We start from the raw sequence: 21283 nt of genomic DNA, 5'->3' as shown, positions 1-21283 counted from the left end.
CGTACGATGTTTTTGTTTTCCTGTCAACTTTCCCGATTTTATAATGTATGATCAACTAAACTAAAACGTGCAATGTTACCTACACCGTCGGAGGTAATTTACTTATCTCAACTTATCTACGGGATTCATCGACATTGTTACTGTCGAGGATAAGGTTCAAGTCAAAGCATTAGAGTACAAATTGACTTACAAATCCGTAAAATATAAATCCGTATTTAACGTATTCTCACATAATAGGGGGAAAAGTAGCATTTATAATATGCAGTCGAACGCAGAACTCGTCTGAGAGACTACTATGTAAATGTAATAAGGACTAGCTACTTACAACATGATGAGTTATGCAATACGACACCTGACACGGGTGGAGCGTATCGATTGAATGTAAACACAAACAATTATATTCTTCTGAGTGAGTAAACAAAACATCCTTTAATTGTTTAATCATGTCATATGGGTTGTTATTGAATATTCAGCATAAAAATGTTGAATTTAGATGGAACAAGCGTCGTATCCCTTCATTCAAACGAAGTAGTTTCTTCAAATATGACCCAGGTGTATTTATGCTTATCGATACTTAGATTAGGATTCATATGTACAAGAGGGTTGCCGGCGTTAAAATAACGACGTCTCCCTTTTTCGGGGTAAGCTATTATTGGGGAGAACAGTAAGGGTGCACAAAATTTAATACGGCAAGGGGACTCACCGTAGCAGTATCGGTGAGGGTGACGGTGGCTGAGGTGGGCCCGTTCGGTGCATTATTGTTGAGAGATAAGCCGGCCGTCACCTGATTGTTCGCATTTTGTTCGATTATACGCTGCCTCAGGGCCAATCGTTCCAGGCTAGCCAAGCGGTGAGATCCACCTGAGCCTTCTCTATCCCTCTCCCGTAGGCTGCCCGTGCTACCGGCACTAAAGGACCCACTGTACTTTGGAAGAGTCGGAGGCGGCACAGGTCTTGCAGAGCCGCCTCTCCCTAGAAGCGATCCACTTGACGTGTACGCGTAGCTGCTCGGGGTGCCAAGAGTGGCAGTCCGCGGAGCGGCTCCAATCCCATTTAGGGTTGCATTAGTACCATTGACAGCGCCACCATTCACCGTGGTTGTGGTGCCGTTCATCTCCTTAACATGTATTCCGTCATGCGAGTGTTACGAATCGGAAACACGCACTGAGTCACTGTGAGAGCACTACGATACGATCGCGATTTGGAGCGATTGAGGTAGCGTACGAGCCGAGTGCCCGTCGGAGGCGGTTTGACAGCTCAAGCGGTGCAGAGGCGCGCGGGCGGGGACCCGGCGCCCCGCGTTGACGCCGTCGCCGGCCGGCACACGCGACCCTACACCTCCGCCGAGGATTCCTACTGCAAGAAACCCCAACCGAGGGTTGAAAATGCAATGTCGCCCTTTCAAGGTCAACCCATAAAATCCGGACGGATTCAGTAGCCAAATAATCGCAATCCATATACGGATTAGCAGGCTTACAATAGGTACGTTATTTTTGTTACAAAAAACGATTCGCGGACGGTGGCATGTTAAACTTGTCATGAAACTCATAAATAACAGCATAAGTACACGACATTTATTTTAAAATGTATCTACTCATATCTACAATTACATACTTTAAAATGCTCTAGGATGTAAGTACATTTTGGGAAGAGGAAGTACGTAACATTTTCAAATGGATGAACGCTCTTCGCTTTCTTATCAGTTTTAGTAATAACCGGAAGATTCCAGGAATAACACATTCAGTTCAACTGGGTAATTTAAAAAAAGTACATTAAGCTACTTAAGGCTCCGTTAACGATTTTAGAGCCAAAATGTAAAATTGATAGATTTAGTCGATGAAATTGTACTCCTTTTGTTACTTAATATCTAAATAACAAGTATTGGTTTCTATTGACACGTCTTCTCATCTTGCCTTTTAATAATAAGGTCCCGAGCGTACGTCACCGGCAATATATGACGAGCAGGGGCAGTTTTTAAAATTCATCAAAAAATTATAGTTATAAATTATAAAAAAATATGTACAAGAATAGTTTCAGGAAATGTTGTAGATTGTTTAAGTATCAAAATTACGTTGAAATTAAGTCGATTTTCACGAAAAATGTTCACTTGTTATGAAGTAATTTCTGGTGAAAATTGATTTCGTCTAACTTTCATTTACTCTTGTTCAATATCATATAACAAAAATGTAGTCTATGCAAGTTGGAGTATAGGATATGTGTAATACATAATTACCATTTTTAGCTTTCCAAACTTTACGGAATTTACAAATAAGATCGACTAAATCAGTGCTTTACGCGCGTTTACCTAAACGTCCATCAGAAAAAAAATCATTACTAATTTAGTGAGTCAGTTTTCAAAAAAATGATCTGTACAAATGCAAGATAAAAAGACGTGCTAATAGATACCAGTACTTGTTATTTCTATTACGTAACAGAAGGAGTACAATTTCATCGACTAAATCTATCAATTTTACATTTTTGCGGCTTAAATCGATACCGGCCTCTTAACTAATCAGTCTAATCACCTAACTCATTTAAAACAATGCGAAAGATATTGCGGAATTTTAACGGCTATCATGAACTGTGAAATTGTTAAGCTTTTACAAGAGCTTCTTTCGTAATGGATACGATTGTCATATGTCATATTTCACACTCCGAGGGTAACAAATGACCCAAGTATCGTAATAGGAGTGTATGGACACATGTGACGTTTTAAGGGTGCGATATTGGGTGTAAGTTAATATTCAATGAAGAACGGATGTGTCTAGTTCGATGAACTGACCCAAGACGCTCGACGACTAAGGGGACCAGCGGAAGTATTTTTAAGGTCGAACAATAGTGCCACGCTCAGTTACTTTGTGACAGGAGTCTAATACAACGGTATCTAGTCGGATTATATTTAACAAATACCCTAACATATACACGGTGGCCAAAAATTAAGTGCATTCCCGTTGCCAGGGAGGTTTTGGGATTATACTGAGCAACTTTTACTATGGGACCAACCCCAAAATCGCGAAAAAAGCAGGATCGATTTTTATCAAACATACCTAAGAATCACCGCAAGAACGGTCCACTCGCTTTCACGGTAAAAAAAAACCGCATCGAAATCGGCCCATCATCAGTTGGAGAGCTACGGTGCCACAGACACAGACAGACATATAAAACCCCTCGTTTTCGGGGGTTAAAAAATAAGCCTTGTCCTTATTAAAATACAACCGCCCAAATTTACCTAATATATATATATATATATATATATGTATATATATACTTTGAAAACCATAATACATAGGTACAATAAAATCCAACACATGTCACATATATATTCCCTGTTTTCCATATTACATCTATTTTCTTTCTAATTCTATTCTACTGGCAACTGTTGGTTCTATACCTATCTCTTGTTTATGCCATCTTATTTAACAATGAATAAATACTTTACTTTACTCATGTACTTATTGATTTATAGTTATGGTATTTATTCCAAACGTGCACTATAATCAACGACTCAAATTATACTTATCGTCTATAAATCAATTTAGAGATAATTAAAACAAAATACGTCTGTAATTTAAAAGTCTGCTATAAATTATACTAATAAGTCTACATGATGTTGATGATTTAGAAGTACTATAAAGGTCCAATTAGCAATGACAAATAGAATATTCGTAATTAAGAGTACAATTATTTTTCTTCTTGTTATGCACTATAGAACCTTTATAAAACTCAGAGTATATTATTTTGTTTAATGCTACCATGAAGTAAAACTCCAAAACATGCAGATGATCCATAGAGTGGTCGACAATAGCGTGGCGTCCGAAAAGCAATTTACGGCTGATGGTAGCATTTTTTGTTTATCGCCACGGATAAAACATCCGCTGCATACCGTCCAGTATCTATGTGCGAGAGTGACAGCGCCTTATCCATATGGATAATTGATAAAAACACTACCATTGTCTGTATTGCCACGCCACGCCACTGCCCGTGAAGTAATGATTGGACCCAGCCAGCTGAATCATGAATGGGGAAGTGTTTTAACTTGCCTATTCCTTAATACGGGAAGCACGTGCTGTCCGCGTGTGCCGACTGGCTGGTCCGGCGGCGATCGACCGCCTCGCGCAGGCGCGCTTACACCCCACAGACCCAAAGCCCTCAACCCTTACTACTAACCCGCCCACTTATTTTCCAAACGTCTGCGATTTCCAGAAAGTTTTGTGTTCATACGACCTTTTACTATCAAGGATCCCGGGAGCCCCTGCTGCGGTGCAATTGCGACACGAGCATCACGCTTGTTGAATGTCAATATGGAATCCACCAACATAGAAATTTTTCCAAGTGCGACTTAGACTTTTAGACTTGCAGTGCATTTTTATTTCTTATAGGCGTTAGGGTGTAGTTGGCGACGTTTCAAAATTTGACGGTTTTAAAATACCTAAATAATATATCTAGTAAATATTCATTTTTAACTTAGAACCTAACAAGTTACTTGCATGAAAATATAAACATCACACCCATTATTCGATCTACAAATAGTTAAGTGTCGGAATGATGTACTTCTACTTTGTATAACCTATCTAACATTGAGTATGTACTTCTACTTTGTATAACCTATCTAACATTGAGTATGTACTTCTACTTTGTATAACCTATCTAACATTGAGTATGCACCATTGAAGTCAAAATCTGGTGAAAGGTTTTAAAGTTACTATATCATCAATTCATCATATCATCAAGGGGTTCATCATATCATAGAGGCAAATACAAAAAGGCAAAAGGTAAAGGGCAGCTTTTTTTTTCTTGAAATGAAAAAACGGGTGTCACGAAAAAGGGAAAAATAAGATTCATGGCATTAATTGGGTATTTCTTTTTTGTTACTTTACGAGTATTATTACCTTTTTGCTTATTAATATACCTATATCCATTGGAAAGTGATGACGTTTTTGAAAAAAAAAGAACGCTCAATCATCTCATATTGTACAAATCTACCAAAAAAAGAAGTGAATGAATTGAATTAGTTCAGTTTACTTAACACTCGAATAAAACTAATTCTACAGACGCAAACGCCACCTAGTGAGCGTTGTATTTAGCATCAGCATCGTTACAATCAGTATGCCGCATAAGGTATGCAGTTAACATGCATGCAATGCAACGCGCTCATAGTATTAATTAAGTACCCGATATGTCCGCTAGATGGCATAAACATTAACCATTACAAAGTTTTACTTAAAGCGAGATCGAGAAGAAAGCGAAAATGAAAATCTTAAGAGCGGCGACAAAGCAGGCATTGAATTTCATTAAACGAGATATTTTCTCACACATGATCGATAATGCATATTCAAAATGGGTTACACGCAACCAGTCGTTTGATAGCGATTATTAAGTGGAGTAAATTATGGGTTACAACTTTCCATGACAGTGGCCAACTTGATAATGGATCAATAAATCGGATAAAAATAAGTTTGATAACTGGAAAGGACGCTTTCAAGTTAGGAAAATTAAATGAAGGCATTTAATTCGGACAAATACATCTGAAAATTATTAACGCTGCTGCATCTTAAAGCATCTATATGTTTTAATGAAAAAAATTAACCGACATCAAGACATTTTATATCGCGTTGGAATCGTAGACCTTTTTACACTAAACCATAGAGAAAAAAATACATAGATTGCTATTGATTGATACATCAGTGGACGTGGTTAAGCAAAACTGTGTCAACCCACATATTCGCCATTTTGAGATAATCGTGTTTAAAGATGTAACTATTTCTTTTGTCAAGCTTGTACACAATTTTTGATTTTTAGTAACTATGATGTGTTCATTCATCATTGGTGTTGTTGAGGATGCTATCTTACTAACATATAACATCATAAATTCTTTTGATGACCATTAAATAAACAAATATTGTTATTGCGAAATGTCAAAACAACAATTTTCTAACGCAAAATGAGTCAAGTGTCATAACCCATTATTGCTAAACGTTAAACGGAGTGTTACTAAAAATTTACTTAGCGTCAAAACTCATAACACAATATTGTAAAACTGATAATGAGACACTTAAAATAGAAAATGTCAAGAATAAAACGAATATACAAGGATCCTGCGACAAAAAACTATGATCAAGCGATTAAGAAACTTAAACTACGCGCGCTAGGTCCCCACGGCCCCAGGGTTTCCACCCCAAACGCCGCAAATATGTAGCTACTACCTAGTGTCGCATATTTGCGACGTTTGAGGCTTTCGGCTGAGTATACGGCCGCACCAGCGCCAACTTTGGTGCTTGGAATATGGGATGGCGCCAGGGAATCTACGCAGGTAGCGTCCCAGACAAGTGGCCGACCTATACTCCAAGGCACCAGCGTCATTCCGTCAGGCCTCTTGCCATCGACCCTGGCCAGACCGTTGGGCTCGAGGACCGACGGTATCTTGGCACTGACAAGGGCCCTTCGGATGACGTCGTTGAGGCTGGCGTGGCGGGGGATTCTACCAGCGCTTCGGACAAAAGAGAGGCCATGGTGGCCCAGTATGTCCACCATGGCGCCGCATAGACAGTTAGACAGTGATGTGGCTGGTTTGTTGATGCCCCCAAACGTAAGCTAGCTGCCAGGCGGAAGGTGGTGTTATCTAGAAAATGTTTGGAGAGGGTAGCGCCTGCAACCACAGATCCGACTCCTACTCCGCAGACGCAAAGAGACGAGCTCGGTCTGCCGAACTAGTTGACGTATGTAAAAGGTTATTCCGAACTAGTTGACAGAGCGGCTCGTCCCATTGCCTCTGCGAGCAGGGATTGGCAGGCGGGTCTGTGTTGGGACAGGTTATAGACCAAACGTTCTTGGCCTCAGAGCAGTGTGCGCGGCCTCCATAGATCCAATGGAAGGATCTAATATTTTCCCTATAAGGCTTTGAGCACCGTGCAAGGACAAGAACGCAGGTAGAGCAACACAAGAAATTTTGCGGATACCCAGGCCTAGGCTAGGTAGGCTAGCCTGGATCGAAGATCTACCGTCAAAAGGAATATTGAAAATGAATGTGAGTGTTTCTGCGACTAATGTATCTAATTTTGAGACCAGCTCTAAGTTAATTGACTTGTCTTCCAAGTGTTTTCCTTGGTCTGAAGCAGGGATGTTGCGAACATCCGCATCCGCATCCGCAACCGCGGAACATCCGCATTATTTTCAACATCCGCATCCGCATCCGCATAAAATCGATGCGGAGCTTATGCGGATGCGGATGTCGAACAAGTCGGTACAGGAACGTCTTACCGGCGGCGTAAGTGCTAGGTAATTTCGTCATTACCTATAACGAAATCGTCTAGATCCAGAAAATTCGGCGAAGTTACTGTTTATTAAATATAACGCACCTATATTCTTGCTCAAATACTAAACGTTTGGTTTTTTTAAATAAAAAAATACTAAAAATGTAATATTTGACGTTTTCTAAGTACCTAATCTTGACATCCGCATCCGCATCCGCATCCGCGGATGTGAGCCTTTAAAAATCCGCATCCGCATCCGCATCCGCGGATGTCAAAAAATCTGCATCCGCAACATCCCTGGTCTGAAGTATGGTTTTGCAGCCTTTTTTTTTTACTTATGAGGCTCACAAGCACGCGATCTCTTGTTTTCGGCAACAACATCCAAAAAATATCATGTTGATTTTATTGTAGTTTATTTACTTATTTTAAAAAATTTAATTGGTGTTACCGGCATGAAATATCTTTTTATTAATCATTAAAAAGTAATCCTATGTATTCATTACATAAAATACGAGTAATTACTACTTAGTCAACAATTTTTACTTATAAAATCGGAATTACCGAATAAAATCTACGCAAACAGACGGTTTGAAACAACTGACGATGTGTTTTTAAAATAAAACATATATTTTTACATTTATTTTTAAAAATTCGCAATAATGTTTCAAGGCTTATAACACAAAGTAGTCACTTATTGAGTATTAATAACAATTAGGTATGTTTGCAATAACCAATCAAGTGACATAAATCTACGATGATCGCCACCAAAAGAGCAAATTAATAATTTTGCAATAATGAGTTATATATATTTCTTTAATTTATTCTATGGTAGCACTAAAGAAAAACACTTTTGATGTATAATTTACATACAATCAACTCGGTACTAATTACAGCACTATTTTTTATGCAAATAAGTAGGACATCATCAACTTATATTTTGAAAATACAAGGCGAGTTACACCCCAAAATATAAAGTAACGAAAATCAGCTGAAAAACTGTTGATTTTTAACTTACCTTAAAATATATCTTGTACCCAATTCCTGTGACGTTCGTTTTTTTATAAATTTACGTCCAATTCGTAATAAAAACGATTTGAAATGAATTTCTTAGTCATCTTACTATGTTAACACGCGTGAGAATACACTAGCACTGGTTATTTTGAATTAAGCAATAATGAGTTAAGCCTCATTATTATTTCTTAAAGTAAACGGGAGATAGTCCAACAAATATGTGTGTTAAGAAACATAACACACTATTGAAAAATATGCTAATTGCAATGGCAGTTATGTTAAAACGTATTAATGAAATTTCAGGAGAAATGTATTTTTTGAAAATATGATTTCTTTAAAAAAATATACATTATTGTCTAAGGAATCGTTTGGTCACTCAAAATTTGTCATTTTGTCGGTTGACACAGTTTTGCTTAACCACGTCCAGTTTTAGTACCAAAAAGACTATTAGCATCTAGCATCGAGTAGCGGAACTATCAGTACTGCTACTTGACAATAGATGTAGCACCGACCGGAAAGTCTTATGCTGTTGAGATAAGACTTTCCGGTCGGTGCTACATCTATTGTCAAATAGCAGTACTGATAGTTCCGCTACTCGATGCTAGATGTAGACACTGAAATTAATAGTCTAACTGATGTATGGAGTGAGCACTCTTGTCTTACTATATTTCTCTATGACTAAACTGTATCTTAAGTATTATACAGCAGGTAGATCTGACCTGCCTTAGGTAGATCAAAAGTAAACAGGATAAAAGATATTACGACAATTAAGAAGATGGCGCAGGTCAAAGCGTCTTCCTAATCAACTTAGTTATTATCATCAGAACATTTAATAACTTTGTTTGTCGAAAACGATCTTCTTACACGGCATGACGGCACACGCAGCTCCTAAATTGAATCATGAAAATGTCGTTTATCGGACAATCACAGCGATGTTATGATGCGATCGTTTTGATTACATGCTGACGCATTTGAGTTCGCGATCTGTGAAATTATTGAAATCGCATTTTGAAAGCGAGGGTGGGACGCTCAGGCGGTACGCCCTCCAATTACGTGTCATTGTCAGGTTGTCACGGATCTCCTTGTTACATTATGACTGGTTCGCGTACACTTGGTAAGCAAATAGAATAACAACTCAGAATCATACTATAGGTAGGTACCGCATGTTTGGTTTTGGAGCCCCGAATGGGATTCTTAACCGTAGAAAGTTTGTTGAACTTAAACACGTTGAACGATATTATAAAGATGTTGAACACGCCTGGTAAATCTGAGGAAACGTAAACACAATTCGGAAACGTGTAATCAAGTCTGTATGGAAATAGAAATCAGATTCGTTTTTGTAATTCATAATCATAAACCTTATTTTTAGGCCGGACGTAGAATATTTTTTACCAGTTTCTTGCATTTTTCAAGTGGATAAGTTTAATTAAATCCGCAATTGCGAAGAACGTTCTTGTTTAATGTAAGCAAACGATTTCAGTAATTTAAGCCTAGGTCGTTGCTCATTTGGTGCAGAGACAAGTAACTATTAATCACTGTCAATCTCCATACGACGTTGTTTTCCTCTTCATTATTATAGAATGTAGCCACCAGCGAGATCTGGGATTCGTATACTTTTTTGTATAGATAATTATAGCTTGTCCTGACTAGCTACGTACACGTGTGTATGTAATGAATGATATGTGAAATCAAAATGCCTATGATATGACGCTCTCTAAGAAGTCGAAGAACGCCACTGTGTTAATATGTACGTTTCCGCTTAAATCAAATAAATATGAATATTTAAATCTTGCGTATGCACTTTAGTACTGCCGCGCCCATGAAACTGCCAGTCTCTATTATTCGCATTTCTCTGTTTGCAAGCACAACTAAATCGAACCATATGACGACGCTGCGCGGCATGTAACGAACGTTCAGTAAGTAATTTATGTTGCACTGATGGCATTTATTGCCCAGTGTGGACAAACCTTGATGAGAGACAGTCCTTATTTGTGAGGACGTATTTATTTGAGACCGTGGCTTATTAAATTGCAAGTTACAATGTCAATTGCACAAAATATTCGCTTGTTAAACGACTTAAGTAAACAGTCAGTTGAAAGATAAATTATTATGATATTTATTTTATGTATAAAAACACTTTAGAAATGTTTTTTAGTCCATCTTTAACAGTCACGTGAGGTGTGTGATATTACTGATATACCATCATATAATATACCTATCATTTGGTATAGATTTGATAAGGAAACATTCTTAAACATTGCAAGTTATTAGGTATAGTGCAACGTGCCTAACAAAAAACGCAATCAGGAACATACATGAAAATATTTTATTATGTCGATTGACATCTTCCAAAAAATGCATGCATGCATGTTCCTAATAATCCTAATTATTAGGTATACTCCTATTTAGAGACACAATCGTCCATGCTGTATCAGAGTGTACTTAAGCAAACTGATAAAACGTTGTCAAGTGAATAATACGTGAAGACATTAACACGATAATTCTATATAGGTTAGTAATTACTCAACCGAGTAGATGTTACATGCTTAGCGAGGTCGTGCGTCATGGCTAATAAGGTAAATCATTAAGCACCGTACGCGTGTGTACAAGTAGCGGACGAAAATAGTACTTCAAATATACCTAGAACGGGAAAGAATGCCTAACTCAGGATGCCTAGCCAAGTTGACAATCGTTTGCGTTACGATAACCAAACGCTTTGTCTCTTTATATTAGTGCGACAGTTGCGTTTCGTTCGCTACGGAGCGTAAACGATTGGCATGTTGGCATTGTTGGCTACGCACTCTGATCTAAATTATTTGTAACCCGCGCCAATAATTACGCCATCTGAGGTAGGTATTCTTTATTACGTCCCATACTTGTAAGTAGTTTGTTTTTATTATCAAATGGTCAATAGGAGTGTTAGCGCAGCGGGTAATTTCTACTTTACGACCTGGCGTGACGTATAGGTAAAAACACTTGACCTTTCTTGAAACCGATTAAGAGCCAACAGGAGTGGTCATTTCTCCATACAAACGTACTCGACTGTTTCCTCCGTGGGTTTTGAAGCTAGAGCAATGATTTTTTCAACAAAGATTAATATTGTCAATATCTGTGTCGGACCGTTTTGCTTTTTTTGATATTTTTGTTTTTTTAAGGCGCTAGAGCCCTTCAAAAATGGCCAAAATGGCCTAATTGACTACGCCGCAATGAGAGGCGCGCTATTCAAAACTTATATCAATTAGCCAAAAAAGCAAAACGGTCCGACACAGATAATGTCATAATCATTTAGATTTCCAAATTTGGTTACGATTGGTTAAGTTTTGGAGGAGGAAACAGTCGAGTACGAAACCTCGATTTTTGAGATTTTTACGCAGGATTTTTCGCCTTGTCCTTATCGCACTAGTTTTAGGAGCCGCTTCCGTTAGTGAGACGAGTATATTTACCTAAAATATTTAAATCTCAGCTCCTGTTGGCTCTTAAGTGAAATCTAATCTAATATAAGTACTGAATAGGTAAGTACACTAAGTACTTTATTTTAGCAAACAAAATATATAATATTTAAACGACCAGTGAAACCTGTGTCGAAACGTCGGTAAATAAAGGTAGGTAATAAAATAAATTTCGCGATAGACCCGTCTATAAATGTGTGTTAAATTAAAACAAAATATATTTTTCAGGCTTCGACATCCAGTATTAGAATTTTTATTTTACTATACCTACGCCATAGTACAAGTCCAATCTAAACTAAGAGGTTAGTTAGAACTGCCGCCGGTTACGTATAATTAAAACGTGATTTATCACTTAGCCTGAACGCACAATTAGTCAGAGCTCGAGGCATAGTTTAGCCAAAGAGGCACGTGCGATCAGACCAACAGCCAATGTTTCTTAAACAAACGGAAACATACACAACAGTAAAGATAACAAAGCGAACACTCGCCCAAGTTAAAATAGGTCGCTGTAGTCTGGATTCGAACCAGCCTTCTCCTTCATGCAACCCCAATTCGTCTATAAACTTTAGATTCATTTAGATTTCATTTAACCCTTTGGCGGACTGCAGCAACGCTGCCGTCGTAAGTGAAACAAAAAGTAATCTTTACTTGATACCTGCCGAAAAATTAGGTTTTTTAAACAAAATCTTTGAGAAAGGCCGAATTTTATTACAGGTCGAGGCTGATTTAAAATTTTGTATTTTATTTGGTAGACTAGGTTTCGTAGAACATTTGATGTGTTTACTAGTCGGTTTCGGTGAAGGAAAACATCATGAGATGAGTAAACCGGACTAACCCACATGAGGTTTAGTTTCCCCTCAGGGTTGGGAGGCCAGATGGTAGTCGCTTTCGTAAAAACTAGCGCTTGTCCCAATTTTTGGAATTAGGTTGCCGAAGTATTACCGATGATGTAGGTAAGTATTTCGGGATGAAACATCGAGTAATTAGTTAAAAAATATTTTTAACTTATTTAAATGTTGGATAGAAATAATAATAAATATTAGGACGCACGCTAATTTCGCAACCAACTCATTGCAACATTGCAACATCAGATAATGAACGCATCCCACTTGCAACAGATACTTATTGTATCTACGGACTTATGGGCGGTGTAAAATGATGCCGTTCCAATGAATGGAAAACCTACAACGGGTGTGATGGATGACTTGAGATCTCAAGGTAATCAATATTAATCAATGCACTCCTACGAGAAATTACAAATACTAAATACCAACAATAATTTCGTAATAAATGTGTTCTTTTACAAAATTTAAAAATCGAGCTGAGCGAGATCGGGACTCGGGTTAGGTATTAGGTATGTCATGTCGCTCGCCCAAATGAACATCAGACTCAACATATCAAGCCTTTAATAGCGCTTTTTCTTACGCCTTATTAAGCTGATGTTACTAGAGTCAAAATCACACATATTGAACAATGAGAGAACTACCAAAATGCATTAATTAACATCTACGACTATAATTAACAGTTGGAAATAAAAGCAATATTATGAATTATGAACATCATTTTTAGATCATGACTTGCCATTGGTACCTCCTGAGCAGTAGGTACCTAGAAAAAAAAATACAAAAAGAGGGTCGAAGGTTATGTCCAGTATATAGGACGTTGCCGAATTAAGGGTTAATTAACATCTACGACCATAATTAACAACCCAATTTTTGAAAGGCTTCATAGATCAAACTTTGTTGCCATTAACAATAGGAAATAAAAGCAACATGTCACATTATGAGATTTATGAGTTATTAACACCATTTCTAGGATGACTTCCCATTGGTACCTCCTAAGGAGTAGGTACTGTAGCTCTCTATCTAGAATCTAGATATTATCTAGACGCACGGGTGTATAGTTACTAAGCTATCTGGCAGTGTTGGGCGTAATTAATTACTTGTGTAATTTAATTACTAAATGAATTACATGTAAAAAAAAATTGTAATTTAATTACATTGCGCATGCAATTGCGATTACATTAATTTGTAATTTAATTATTCGATTACTTTTCGTTAACCTTTTTATTTATTTGCAAAGATGAACAAATGTACTTGGAGTAATTATAAAGAAAAACAATTTAAAAATCCACTCTTACCTGGATAGGGGTTGTGCACAAATCACGCGAGGTATATTAATGGCTACTTTGTGACTTTGTTATTTTTCTATTTTCGTTAAATAGACTCACTATTTTAAAGTGCGGAGTGAAGGTTTATGTTTACGAAACCGAGAAAAAGTATCTACTCATGTGGTAGGTATTTTTTCTTAGTTTCGTTCACTGTTAGAAAAATACACGTGAGGTCTCTTAATAAAAAAATGCTTGGATTACTCATTACATTATATTCCCTTGTACAAATTCTTGCAAGAGTACTCATTTGCATTTTTTTTTAATATAAAAACATTGTCAATAATGCACGATTGACAAATTTAAAATGCCTTCAATATTTTCATCTGATTGTGGAAATAAAGATGATTGAAAATTTGCATTCAATAAAAGTAATTGTAATTGAGAAAAGTAATTAATTAAAAAATTAAATTTCAAAATGTAATTAAAAATGTAATTAATAATTACATTTTGTAACTGTAATTGTTAATCGAATGCGCGATTACTTTCTACATGTAATGGAAATTATTTGTTGAAATTACAATTTGTAATTGCAATCGTTAATTTATAATTTAATTACTTTTTGCCCAACACTGCTATCTGGTAAGAATTTGTCTAGGTAGGATTATTGTTATGAGAAATCGACCAGTTCGAATATGTTGTACAAGTAGTTATATCTCTCGGAATGTGATATTGGTGCATTATCCGCAATACTTTATAAATAACTGTAGCAGGAAAAAAGCTGCCAAGTGCGAGTCGGACTCGCCCATGAAGGGTTCCGTATTTAGGCGATTTATGACGTATAAAAAAAAACTACTTACTAGATCTCGTTCAAACCAATTTTCGGTGGAAGTTTACATGGTACATCATATATTTTTTTTAGTTTTATCATTCTCTTATTTTAGAAGTTACAGGGGGGGGGACACACATTTTACCACTTTGGAAGTGTCTCTCGCGCAAACTATTCAGTTTAGAAAACAATGATATTAGGAACCTCAATATCATTTTTGACGACCTATCCATAGATACCCCACACGTATGGGTTTGATGAAAAAAAAATTTTTGAGTTTCAGTTCGAAGTATGGGGAACCCCAAAAATTGATTGTTTTTTTTTTCTATTTTTGTGTGAAAATCTTAATGCGGTTCACAGAATACATCTACTTACCAAGTTTCAACAGTATAGTTCTTATAGTTTCGGAGAAAAGTGGCTGTGACATACGGACGGACAGACAGACGGACAGACGGACAGACGGACAGACAGACAGACATGACGAATCTATAAGGGTTCCGTTTTTTGCCATTTGGCTACGGAACCCTAAAAATGGTCAAGCTATATTTGTTAAAAAAGCAAATGCTGTGTCCATAGACTTTTCCTTGTAGTCGTATAATAAACGTAGCGAAATATGCCCGGCCAGGAACGTATGTAAACACATAAACCTAGTTAGATATATCACGCCACGCACGGAAAATTACATAGGTTACTTAATCCTTTTTATCTAGTATAACGCAATTAGCCCATTTAAATCTTTTCAAATAAGGAGTGGAGCCTTGCTGTAAATAAGGGTCAGCTGGTTTTTAGGGTTCCGTAGCCAAATGGCAAAAAACGGAACCCTTATAGATTCGTCATGTCTGTCTGTCTGTCTATCCGTCTGTCTGTCCGTCCGTATGTCACAGCCACTTTTCTCCGAAACTATAAGAACTATACTGTTGAAACTTAGTAAGTAGATGTATTCTGTGAACCGCATTAAGATTTTCACACAAAAATAGAAAAAAAACAATAAATTTTTGGGGTTCCCCATACTTCGAACTGAAACTCAAAAAAAATTTTTTCATCAAACCCATACGTGTGGGGTATCTATGGATAGGTCTTCAAAAATGATATTGAGGTTTCTAATATCATTTTTTTCTAAACTGAATAGTTTGCGCGAGAGACACTTCCAAAGTGGTAAAATGTGTCCCCCCCCCCCTGTAACTTCTAAAATAAGAGAATGAAAAAACAAAAAAAAATATATGATGTACATTACCATGTAAACTTCCACCGAAAATTGGTTTGAACGAGATCTAGTAAGTAGTTTTTTTTATACGTCATAAATCGCCTAAATACGGAACCCTTCATGGGCGAGTCCGACTCGCACTTGGCCGCTTTTTTTATATGTGACAAAATGCTCGTGTTAAATTCACATTTCTGTCCCGTCGAAGGCCGAAGTTCATACAGACTTTTAAAATTTTGTTAGGTATGGTACTCAGCCTGCAAAACGGTAAAAAAACATAGTTTCTTAACCATTTTCAGTTTTTTTCGGTACACCCCTTATGGACAGTAGAATGTTATTTGCTCCAAATAAGTACATTTCAATCCAAAATATGTAAAGTCCTAAACTCCGCGGACAAGGTAACGGTTCTAGGAACATAATAATTTACGGGTTAATTACAGACTTGGTGGTAACAAAAACACGGTAGATACACAAAACGAACTGACAATACATTACTTTCGAGTACATATTAGTTTACACACTTGTCTAGTAACACAAAGGAAGGATGACCACAAGTTTCTAATGGGCGAGCCTTGTACGAGTATGACGGACGGCGAAGATTTCTATTAGCTATAAAACCAGGTCAAATGAAATAATGGATTTGTATTAATTTTACTGGATTAATATTTATTTTATCTTTAGGACATGTTTAATTTGTCATTTGGCCTCCTCTTATTAATTGTAATATGTAATAACTTACTTGCTCTGCAGAAGCATTAGAATTTGGCTTGTACCGAGACAAGACAGGTCTGTTTCTCGGCCTATTCAATGGGGATTCCGAAATTGAGGCCATAGTTTGAACTGATATTCACTCTCACTGAACTGTTAGAACTCACACGTCACTGAATACTAATTGTTACAACACCGGTGGCGTTTAAGGAGGAAACATGTTCCAATAATTACTGGCATTCGCACTGGCAAGCCCGATAGCTCATTTTATGTCGACAAATCACACATCCGGAGGAGCGCCGACTGAAGCCAGTGTGTGAATCAACCGATTACAAATAACGTTATAGTTTCGCTGTCCGTGATAAACTTTTATGGTTTACTGCACACAAACATTCTTATCGAGAATATCTTGTAATTCAGAAATTTAAGTTTGCTTCGGAATCGGTAAACCGCGCACTTGAACTACCGAAACAAAAGCACCAAGAATGTTACCACCAACTGGCCAACTGGACGCAAAAATAGTCACACACTGGTTCATTGGAATGGAAAGGAATCCGAAGGCAAATATAGTGCTTCCAAGGAACTCGCGCAAACCTGGAGCAATGAACTAATTAATAAAATGGCGTCTGAACTAGCGAGTGGCGTTCAAAAAATGTGAACTGATTCATACGATGCGACGTATAGCAAACGCGTTGAGTGCAGTCGTCACCGTATGACTATGAGCAACGATTGGCGAGCGGTCCGAGGATGACTGGATGACCATAGGGACGTGCGATATCGGTGTCACACGCCTGCTGGGCCAACCTCGGCGCCCGAGGGCCGAATAGCGGTCGCGAATTCCTGCTCGTAATTCAAATGACACCCAACATACGTGCCGCATGGACAAACGGTTCGTATGACCCAATAATTCCTAGTGATAAAATATGCTTCACTTCATATTGCCAACGCATTTCGAATGTAAATTATTTTTTTTTAGGTAGTGTATGTTCGGAGCATCGATTATACTAAGTTAACATTATTTTTTTAGGAACACCTTACTTTATTGTATTGTAATAGTTATTTGTACAACAAGAGATCAAAGTTTGATATTTCTTCGAGTGCTCATTTGAGTCCCGTGCAAGCGAAAGATTCTATACTAGATTCACGAGCGTAGCGAGTGAATCTAATTTAGAATCTTGAGCGTAGTAAGGGACTCAAAAGCGCACGAGATGTAAATAACTTTGATCTCGTGTAGTTCACAAAACTTTTCACCTCAGCAGTGAGAACATATTAGAGAACCCGAAAAATGTATTCCTTCTTCATCGTTTACCTATTCACTCATGTTTTCTTAAGATATACCAACAATTAAGTTTTCACCTCAGCAGCTCGAACAAGGGTACTTTGCTACTTAAAAATCACTTTGCTACTCAGTGAGCAAAATGCGATTTTGCTCACTGTTTTTAAGTAGCAAAGTACCCTTGTTCGAGCTGCTGAGGTGAAAATTGTACTGTAAAACACTTTATTGTACAAAAATCAGAACAAAACAGGAAAAATAACATTCATCATTAGTACAAAGGCGAACTTATCCCTTTAAGGGATCTCTTCCAGTTAACCTTTGAGCAATTAAGGGAGAATTGGAGACGGTACTTTAATATATGTCTTAAGTCTTAACCAATGGTCTAGTAACTTCTGGACATACATACTTACTAAATACTTACCATCTTTGATGTGTTTTCATCTTACGTATGTAACTTATGTAAGCGAATAGGAGGCAACTTATTTAATATTATGAATAAAGGTACTTACCGCTAAATTTGTAGTTGATGAATATGTGGACATGAAACAGAAAAAACAAAACATTATTTGCTATTCTATACATATAATGAACTTCAAAAAACAATAGCTCGTGAGAACTTACGTATACAACAACATAAGTCTACGACTTCGGTTTCTGGTTCTAACAATTGCCTAACATCCATGTAAATTCATGAAACAATTTCAAAAATAAAGTGTGAAATGATGAATCGTTACCCTCTAGTGCGACGACTATTGGAAATGACACCAGTGTCAGTGCATCTATAGGCTACTATTGTTTCGATCGCAATTGTTTTATTTTTCTATAAACTGACGAAAATATAAACAATTGACGAGGGACTTAAACAATTGTCGACTTCGGTTAGAAGCTAACCAGTGTATGCACCAAAATGAATCAAAGGAAAAGAGCCTCAGAGACTGAGAGTTAAGAATTTATTTTCGTTTGTATCTTACAGATATATGTAACCTCATAATAAATTGGAGTATTATTCACATTCATAAGACACTTCCGTCACTATTCGAATTTCGGAAGAGAGTGTATCATTTAACAAGGTTATAAAAATGTACACGCCTAACACGCACACACAAATTTACAACTTTTTTCTAAATCAATATAATTAGATCAACATGCGTTACTCCATAGAGAAATATAGTAAGACAAGAGTGCTCACTCCATACATCAGTTAGACTTAATTTCAGTGTCTACATCTAGCATCGAGTAGCGAAACTATCAGTACTGCTATTTGACAATAGATGTAGCACCGACCGGAAAGTCTTATCTCAACAGCATAAGACTTTCCGGTCGGTGCTACATCTACTGTCAAGTCGCAGTACTGATAGTTCCGCTACTCGATGCTAGATGCTAATAGTCTTTTTGGTATTAAAACTGATGTATGGAGTGAGCAATCTATGGTTACTCCCAGACTTTATAGTTACAAAATCAGCGAGGTCAATAAACGACTGACATAGTATTTTTCACAAGCACTACGACGCTGTAAGTACTTAAACTCAGTACAAAGGTTGATATGTATAACATTATCTAGGTAAAAAAAAACTAGAGACTTCAAGGTGGCATAGCGGAATTAAAGGACAGAATCGGAAAATACAATATATGTATAGGTGAACAGAATGACAGCAGGTTAGGTTTTTCACATTCATCTTAACAATACAATCATTCATGGTGAAATTGATTATACGATAGAGTCTGTGCGGAAAGAGAAGAGTCGTGGAATGTATGGGGCCCGATACATTCCACAACTCTTCTCCTTCCGCACAGACTCTAATGATGATGATAAACACATTCAATTGAGGAGCTTGGCACTGAAAGTATCAATAGACTTCATAAAATATTATTAAAAAAAAACATATTTGATTATAAAACTACATAGCAAATAACAAGAGCAAACATAAAATTATGTTAATGCCTTGTTAATTATATGTATATTGAACACTGTCTGTATAATTTTTAACACTACGCAATATAGGCTATAAAAATATAAACATAAACCTTACATGTAAGAGAAGATGTATCCATAGCCTCCATTATATCCGTTAATGTTGTCCGCGTAAAGCTCAGATCAAAGAACTAAAGACACATAATATCCATAAACAAACTAAACGTCAGAGCACAGCCGTTGAAATCAAAACACAAGTGCCAGAGTTGAGCATGTTTTGAGGCGATCAATGTATCAGTCAATAAACATGTCGTCACTCACAAATATTGACAGTGGCCGAGTTAGATTGTTAGGGTAGGTTTAGACCGTTGAACTTGGTTTAAGATTTGTTGATCTCGTGAATCTCGTCGGAGAGAGCCGGCGCGCGTACGCGACTGAGCCGCGAACGAGGTGCAACGTAAGTAAACGCCACGCACGGCACAACAATACATGCTATTTGTGGGAATGGTGCATGCTGAGAATTCGCAACTCCGCAGATTCCGGCGGAGTGGCCGTCGCTGGCTTAAGGTCAGCCATCTCGGACACTATCGAGTAACGAGAGAGATGGTTTCAGGTTTTATGCTGATTAGTATTTACGGCAACGTTAACAGTAAATGGATGTTAAGATAAATAACGTGTAGAGATAAAGGAGGATGTCACATTCACTTCTGGAACCTAAATGTTGCTCTCACTACCCTTGTTTGAAAACTATCATCATCATCATCATTTTAGCCTTCGGTCGCCCACTGCTGAGCATAGGCCTCTTCTTGTACGCCACTTGTCCCGGTCCTGGGGCCGATTCTTGAATTTCGATCGCACGATTTCGTCACTCGAAAATCGGTGGAAAACGGTGAAATGCTAATTTTTGAAATACGAGTGATAGAAATTTGGAATCGAGTGGTTTCGACCACTCGTTTTCAATTCTATTAGTAGAATTTATATGCCTAATAGTGGAAATATTACTGAACGAAATACACGAAATCGAGCGGTCGAAATTCAAAAATCGGCCCCCTGTGCTAGTCTCATCCAAAAGTGCCCCGCGATACTTCGAACGTCATCCACCCAACGAGCCAACGGACGCCAGAAAACTAAAACTATAAAGAGGATAAAATATATAGATAAATACCGTGGACCGATTTCAATAGCATTTCGTGTTTCCGTATTTCGCCTTCAGACTTCGTCGAATTTGGTAAAAAAAAATTATAAGGATTTTGGCTACGCCTTTCATTTTTAGGGTTCCGTAGCCAAATGGCAAAAAACGGACCCCTTATAGATTCGTCATGTCTGTCTGTCTGTCTGTCCGTCCGTATGTCACAGCCACTTTTCTCCGAAACTATAAGAACTATACTGTTGAAACTTGGTAAGTAGATGTATTCTGTGAACCGCATTAAGATTTTCACACAAAAATAGAAAAAAAAACAATAAATTTTGGGGGTCCCCATACTTAGAACTGAAACTCAAAAAAATTTTTTTCATCAAACCCATACGTGTGGGGTATCTA

At 37.4% G+C, this 21283-nt stretch overlaps 1 protein-coding gene across 3 annotated transcripts in view; it reads right to left on the bottom strand.

The window, feature by feature from the left end:
- Positions 1 to 17182, bottom strand: part of LOC134647230 (septin-7) — a 57070-nt gene extending 39888 nt beyond the window's left edge. Inside the window, exon 1 of one of the 3 annotated variants that reach the window (XM_063501493.1) lies at positions 16587 to 17182. In XM_063501493.1, coding sequence (XP_063357563.1) covers positions 16587 to 16679 — 93 coding nt within the window. In that variant the 5' untranslated portion in view covers positions 16680 to 17182. Of the gene's footprint in view, positions 1 to 703; positions 1256 to 16586 lie in introns of those variants that run through there. The other 2 variants (XM_063501489.1, XM_063501490.1) reach the window with 2 other exon arrangements.
- Between the last annotated feature and the right edge of the window lie 4101 nt (positions 17183 to 21283).

The sequence above is a fragment of the Cydia amplana genome, chromosome 4 (genome assembly GCF_948474715.1).
Source record: "Cydia amplana chromosome 4, ilCydAmpl1.1, whole genome shotgun sequence".
In the NCBI taxonomy this organism is placed as follows: Eukaryota; Metazoa; Arthropoda; class Insecta; order Lepidoptera; family Tortricidae; genus Cydia; species Cydia amplana.
Note: the sequence above shows the minus strand (reverse complement) of the source record. Positions and strands in the feature narration are given on the sequence as shown.